This window comes from Anastrepha obliqua, chromosome 4 (genome assembly GCF_027943255.1).
Source record: "Anastrepha obliqua isolate idAnaObli1 chromosome 4, idAnaObli1_1.0, whole genome shotgun sequence".
NCBI classification, from domain to species: Eukaryota; Metazoa; Arthropoda; class Insecta; order Diptera; family Tephritidae; genus Anastrepha; species Anastrepha obliqua.
The window spans coordinates 66,171,942-66,179,688 of NC_072895.1; the positions used below are offsets into that span (position 1 = coordinate 66,171,942).

At 37.3% G+C, this 7,747-nt stretch overlaps 1 protein-coding gene across 1 annotated transcript; it reads left to right on the forward strand.

Moving 5' to 3' along the window:
- Positions 1-4,988: 4,988 nt before the first annotated feature.
- LOC129244196 (trypsin beta-like) lies at positions 4,989-5,879 on the forward strand. Its single transcript, XM_054881809.1, has one exon. The coding sequence runs from the start codon at positions 4,989-4,991 to the stop codon at positions 5,877-5,879; it is 891 nt and encodes a 296-aa protein (XP_054737784.1).
- The last annotated feature ends 1,868 nt before the right edge of the window (positions 5,880-7,747 follow it).

Below are 7,747 nucleotides of genomic sequence, written 5' to 3' on the forward strand. Positions count from 1 at the left end.
TCCTCGGTATACTAAATAAATATACTTAAGTAATTAGAGGCGCACAATAGATGTATATACTTATATATATACTTATACTTACTACTTACAAATTTATATATATACTTATATTATACTTATAATTATATATATGTACATATACCATATATAATTGGCGCTTACACCTTTTTTGGGTGTTTGGCCGAGCTCCTCCTTCTATTTGTGGTGTGCGTCTTGATGTTGTTCCACAAATGGAGTGACCTTCAGTTTTAAGCCGATTCCGAACGGCAGATATTTTTATGAGGAGCTTTTTCATGGCAGAAATACACTCGGAGGTTTGCCATTGCATGCCGAGGGGCGACCGCTACACAGTGCGGCCGATTCCCGAAAAGCTGGCCAAAACTCAAAAAATTAAGTAATTGATTCAAAATTTCTTACTCGGGGGTTTTCGGGGTCGCTGATTACGAATTTGATCTTAAAATTTTGAAAATCCACCCCCTTCCACACCTATTGGCCACCCCCTCACCCGGTCTTGGGTGTGCGGTTGAGAGCATGGTGAAATAACGTAAGAGGTGAGCTCTTCCGAGTTAAAAACACACACACACACACGAATTTGTATAGAAACCTACGTTACTTATACAAGCAGATCCCCCTTTGAAAGTATAGGCTTTCACTGTTTTCTCTCATTCTCTCTTCGTATTTATTTCTTGTGCACTAAAAATAGCATAAAAGCCAAGGTAGCAAGTGGTAGCAGCTGAATCTTGTTTTATTCAGTAACCATTACTTTTTTGAGTAACCTTTAATAGGTTTCAAAGCAGCATATGACGGCATTGTATTACTATACAGTTTGAAAACTCAAATTTTATAAAAAAAATTGCAAAAAATGTATCTACGTATTGCTGCAGCTAAAAATTTTGTGTCGAGGTATTGATATGTACTAAAGATTTCTCGTATTTTACTAACCTTCCGAAGATGATTCCATTTGGTTTTGTTCAATTTACTCCATTACAAAATCTTTCAAATGCGTACAACTTTCACTATTCATCGACAGTAATACGATGCTCAAACGAAGGCCACGTTGCGACTGAAAATACAGAGGATACTTAGGGTACAGGACGTTGCTATGAACGGTTTTCACTACTCAAGGCATTACTGTAGCCAACCCAAAGACAAAAAAACTCTATCTAGAAACATTTTTTTTCGACTTTTGGCCAGCTTTTTGGGAATCGGCCGCACTGTGCAACACAGTGCCGAATGTAATCGCAAAGCGAATGTAATCCGAATATCTTTCTAGGGGCTTTGACGACGAAGATTAGGCACGTTCTGTAAAACAATTTGCAAAAGCGGACACAGTAAACAGTGTGTCTATACTCGTACATATTTGTATCGGAATATAAACTATCAACATGTAAAAACTAATCACCTTTCAGTGGAGTAAAGTAGCAAAAGTTAGACTAAAGAAGGCTTGAAAATATAAGTTTTGCCGAAAAATCCTCTTTTCAGATACGGCTTACTTTCTTCTTGGCCGCTACGTTAACAAACAAAAGTTTCATATTTGGGTATCAAAAAATCCATGCCTACCTGATCCTGGAGAAGGTGATGCGTCCGCAATGAGTGTCTGTTTGGTACGGATTTTGAACTATTTTATTGAAAATCAAAATTAAGCCGTGTTAACCGACTTTTACAACCATTTTTACATTCGATTTTGAGTGTACTATCTACGAAAATCGATTAATCAGCCAGGACAGTGATCTCAATTGGTCATCGCCTAAAAGCTGCACTTTGACTCCATTAAGCTATTTTTACTAATCGTCCATAAACGGGTTAACAGAATGGCCTATTGCAAAGATTTGAGTGACGATCTTTAAAACAACCTGGTCACAAAGGCATTATGGGGAACGAAATAGTAGATGAGATAGCAAAAAGTGGTGTGAGACTACCATCTGAACAAGAGAACGACATACCAAAACCGCTAAACACAATATACAACGAAATGGACGACCACATGAAAAGGCAAGTGGAAGCTAGGTGGACTAACTTGACCACATGCAAAACAGCAAAAGTCATGTGTAGAACTAACGACAAAAAACTGACTCCATTCGTACTTACGCTCTCGCGAAAGGAATGCAGAACTATCATGGGTATGCTAACAGGCCACAATCTATTGGCTGCATATGCGTACAAGATAGGGATTGCTAACATGGACAAATGCAGAAAATGCAGAAAGGATGTTGAGGAGACTTTAGAGCACCTTCTGTGCGCTTGCCCGGCATTATTAAAAACGCAACTAAAATGCCTGGGAGCCCCACTGTTTGAGTGTCTGGAAGACGTCTCAAAAGCGGAGCTCCCAGCCCTACTTAGATTCGCCAAAAGCGCTGACATCCCACATGATGTCTACTTCAGGTATTCATAGAGGTCGATTTCCATCTGGTATCGCTAGGGACCAAAAGATCTATGCGCGGCTTATTGCCAACCAGGCTAACCTAACCTAACCTTTAAAACAAATTGTGTTCTTCGTTTACTGTTTCCAATAAAAAAATCCAAAAAATGCATTGAAAAATATGCATGCGTCTTTTTTTTAAGCTGAATTAAATTCCAAACGCTAGGTGGATCATCAGCTTGGGTAATTGTTATTTAATACTAAACCCGGCGTTTGCTCTCCTCCCGACCAACCGGCTCGAGGAGCGCAGTGCGCGTGGTGTTTGGACCGTTTTTGTTTTCGCACCTGGCAAAGAAAGGCAGTACTTGGTTGAGCGCCGAGTGGGAGCATTAAGGTTAACTTTCAAGAAAATGGGCCACAAATTGACCCTGTGAGCAGTTCTACTATACTCATAAGTATCATAACCAATGTGTTGTAAATGTTTTTCTACGATCAGCAAGAGTGACTATTGTATGGGAGACGACCATATAGTAAGTGCCATAGAAAATCTCTCAAAGCAAAAAGGGAAAATGTTTTTTAAAATCATTCAAGCTTATCTAAATGTAAAATTGGTAATGCGGGTACCACACCATTGAACCATATTTTAGTCTCGTAGAAAGCGCTTTAGGGACATTTGGATCATTGAATTCTTTTGACCATTCCTTTATAAATTCAAGAATACCCCTGGCTTTATTCTTATGAAAACTCAAATTATTATTGGTGTCCATTGTAACACCTAAATCACTGTTTAAATTCAAAGAAGGGCAGGAGGTACTTAAAGAATATTTTCTGGGCATTATGCGACGTTTGAAAAAGACAATTTTTCGAAAAAGGTCAGGGTTGTATAAAACAAAACTCATGGATTTCGAACAACGATAATACACCGTCTCACAAAGCAACGCTTGTCTGACCAGGAACTTAAGGGGGGGGGGGGGGGTTGGCGGTAGGGTCACAAAATCGAAATTTTTTTTCTTCACTCATCTTATAGTAAATCATTTCAAGAATGTTGTGTCAAAATTTTAAGTGGATCGGAGCAGAACTCTCAAAGTTATAGCCTTTGTAGGCACTCTACCTCGAATGCGGAGCATCGATAATTTTTCAGATTCATTTTTTAAACGCGTTTTTCCCGAAACGACTTCTTAAAAGTCGGTGCCAATCACAACTCCGAAACTATTCCACCGATTCTTTTTAAATTTGGCACACGTTTTCTAAATCAAAAATACCTCCCCCCCCCCCCCCACTGTTTTTTTTATTTTTTTTTTTAAGGTTGTTTTCCACTTACAAATATGGCGAAATTTTTCGCCAAAAATGCTCGTTTTACGTTTTTTGCCACCAAAACTACAAAGATGAAAAAAAAAAAATTTATTAATGGGGGGGGGGAGCATTACGTCATACTTTAACTGAAAAATTCGACTTTTTTAGTTTCAAATGATTCTACGACGAATGCCGATTGGCACCGCAGAGCACCTCTCGAAAAACATATCTCCAAAAAAACTCTGTCATGGGGTTATTTGTCAATATTTTATTATTAATATTTTTTAAAAACTTATTGAAAAGATGTACAATAACATGCAACTGATTTTATTAAAGTATCTTAAGCCATATTTCTGTAAAAAATTAAAAAAAAAAGTGTTCTTTTTTAGCGCTAAACCCTACCACCCCCTTAAAAAATATTACCGAGTGCCCACAGTTTTCACCTGATACCTTTTTTCTCTTCTTAACTCAAGTTACAACTCCAGGTGGCTCCAATTTCAGTCAGTAGAAGACACAAAAGATAACTTACAGCGAGATCTATAATCAAATCCGGAAGATGCATTTGAAAAATGCTTTGATGATTTTTTTATTCATTCGCCAAGGTGTACTTTTCGGGGACCCACCTTGAAAGCGACACAACAAAATTGAATAAGTACTAAATAGTTAGTATTTTATTGACCAATTCCCGATATAACGAAAATAACAATATAACTATTTTCCATAAAAATAACAATTTTCTATTTCACGGTAAGTGAAATTCCAATAAACCTGAAATATGGTATATATTATAATCTCAGCTAAACCATCTAAACCAGTTAATATATTTCACATTCCCAACCTCAAGACGTATTAAATAACTATTTTCAGTTTTTAAATAAAGAATTCATTATTCAAACTATATTGAAACGCATTAATAATCATAAACTAAGCATATTGACTACCAAGAGTGAACACTACGCACATTTTCGATTTTGGTTTTCGTGGATTGTTACAAGTGATAATTATGCTACAACCAACAATTTCGTATGCAGTAAAAAGCATCAGAATAAATTGGCCACTTAATACGCAAAATAACTCTGCTTTGTGGCATAGCAAACCAGGCCGACTTTTTGCTAATAATTAATACTATTCGCTATTAGCCTCATTAAAAGCTTTCACCACATTTTTTACATCTGCACGTGAATTAAAGAGAATTTTGAATATTAATAGGGTTTAGCCTAGTAAATATATCTACATTTGCGCATATTTAATAACTTACAATTCTTTAGTGGAAGATTAAGAAGGCATTCCATTCGATGATGTGAAAAGTAACAAACAGTTACACTTTAAAGCGAAGATGATACGGACGTTGTCGATTCTCACTCTACTGAGTATTTACGCCTGCGGAACAAGTTCAACCGAAGCAGATAGCTCGGAGGACGATTCCTCATTGGGATTTATTACAGTGGGCGATTATAGCGCACCACAATCAGCCATAACAGTTATTAATCTCACCAATTTCACTACCATCGACCAGTTAACAACCAATAATTCTACTGCAAACCCCAATAAACGAATTGTTGGCGGTCATCGAATATCCATCACGGAAACACCTTGGCAGGTAGCCGTCATACAGTCGAAATCTTTCATTTGCGGTGGTTCAATCATTAGCTCGAGGTGGGTGATGACTGCGGCCCATTGCGTTTACGGTGATCTCAATAAGTCATATGCAGTGCGCGCTGGTTCTACAAGTTTCAAGAGAGGCGGTCAGTTGCGCAAAGTTAATCGTATCATTTACAATAGCGGTTACAATGCCAAAACAACTGCTAATGACATTGCATTGTTACGTACAGCTGGGCAGTTCAATTTCGGTTCAAAAGTGCAAGCCGTTGGACTGCCAACGTCCGATCTTGAGCCCGGAAAGTATTTCGTTAGTGGCTGGGGAACGGTTAGCGAGCATAAGACACGTCCAACCAAACACTTGCGTGGAGTTACTGTGTATAATGTGGGACTACAGCGTTGCAAACGGGATTACCGTGGTGAGAGTCCAATCACCAGCAAGCAAATCTGTGCATCCGCACGAAATCGGGATGCATGTCAAGGTGATTCGGGCGGTGCTTTGGTAAACCAAAAAACACAGTATGGTCTCGTATCTTTCGGTTACGGCTGCGCACAGCCCTCTTATCCGGGCGTTTACACGAAAGTATACAGATATCTTTCCTGGATTTCGAAGACAATGAGTTCATAGAGTTGGAGAAATATTTTTTAAACTTCCGAAATAGTTAATTAAAAAAGGACTGGCGATAGAAAGTGGTTCATTTGTATTATTTGTTGCGCAAAGAAACATTTGCATATATTTTTAAAGTAACTTGAAAACGGAATAAAAAGTTTAAAGTGGAAGCTATTGTAGTTATTTGTGAAGATAGATGGTTCAGGGCCTTGCAAAAGTGGTTTTACAGAAATCTGAAGATGATTCTTCGAAATGCAGCCATTCACATGGAAATTACTGAATGAAACTTCAGAAATAGAATGCACTTTTCATAGTCTAAGAAGTTTCACGTTGTTTTGCCGGGTGTTATAAACTTTCAGAGGCGGAGCGTGTGTATCCATTCATGCCATCTAGTGAACGCCAAGTTGTCTACTTTTCCAAATGGGGATTGTACTATTGTAGTTTGCTTTTCTAATTTGTGAGTACAGAAAACGTTTTGAAATTGGAAAACCTTAACTTCTTATTTATTCCTGATGTGTCAGACTTATTATGCAGAGTTTTTCAACATGTTTTGTCCACGTTCTGATTGTCTACAATGTGTGCGTGAGGTCCATCATCCATCCACCATATTTCTCGGTTTCAAGAACACTACTTGTCTAGAAGTCTCACAATGAGGGGTGCCTGGGAAAGATGTCACATCCTGTTTCAGTGTCTACTTTGTATCATCATCTACAGTTAAACCAAGTTTCACTTCTTGCCGAAAAGTTGGCTTCTAAGTTGTGGTAAATGTCAACATCCGTGATCTGATAGTCACAGCTTTCTTCTTCTTCTTAACTTCTATAAATATACAGAAAGAAGGACGTAAGTTATAAAAAGTCACTATAAGAAAACTGACAGCGAGAAATTGTAACATTAAATTATTAGTTTTAAAAATTATTAATTTGAAGAGAACGTTTCACCAAAGTTTCAATATTCATTTCTGACTCAGTTCTGAGCTTTGTGCAAAAAAAAATATTCTCATTTTAAGTGGTTAAATGTTTGGTACAGTGAAAGAGCCAAAAGCGTAAAAAAATTAAGAAAATCAAGCTTATTCTATCAATGAGAAACATTGTAGAATCATGATCAATGAGACTTTGGTCCCAGAAGTACGTAAAATTGGTATTAGCATCTTTTTTAGAAGGTTGGTACCATAAATCACGGTATTAGCGTTTCAAAACAGTAGTCGAAAATTGGTGATCCAGGATTATATATCTCAGACGCTCCGTTTCGGTCTATACTTCTAAAATAATTGTTCATCATTTACGTTATGAAACCATGCCGTATTTCCTAAGTCTTCTCTTTCAATTTACACTCTCTTAGCTCTTAGAGCTTGACCTTGACTCTGAGGCAAAGTTCTAATTGATTTCGTTAATAACCAAACTGAGTAAAATAATGAGAACTACTTTACTTATTGCGAAATAAGATTCAGCGAATTCGCTGGCTATGCCATATCGCACGAATAGACACAAGCGCTTCGGGTCTGAAAGCATTTGATACGATATCCGAGAAAGGTAGCAAAGAAAGCCTCCGCAACGTTGGAAGGACGAAGCGGAAAAGGACTTGGTTTCACTTAGCATTTCTTTGCACTTTGTTGAAATCGGCCAAAATCGCTTATGCGGTTAATGCAAGAATAAAGAAGAAGAAGGACACATAACCACAAAAATATCAAGCATAATAACAGTTTTTATGTATTAAAATCATTGCTCAGTGACCTATGATCAAAATTTTCAACCGGAAATTTAAGTAAATAAGTTGGAAAACATTTGCACAAATTTAAACGAAAATCGATCGATCTTCCAATGCATATAAAAGGTAATGAAACGTAAGATAATGAAATATTTAAATAAATTAAAAGTTGCAAAGTGTTT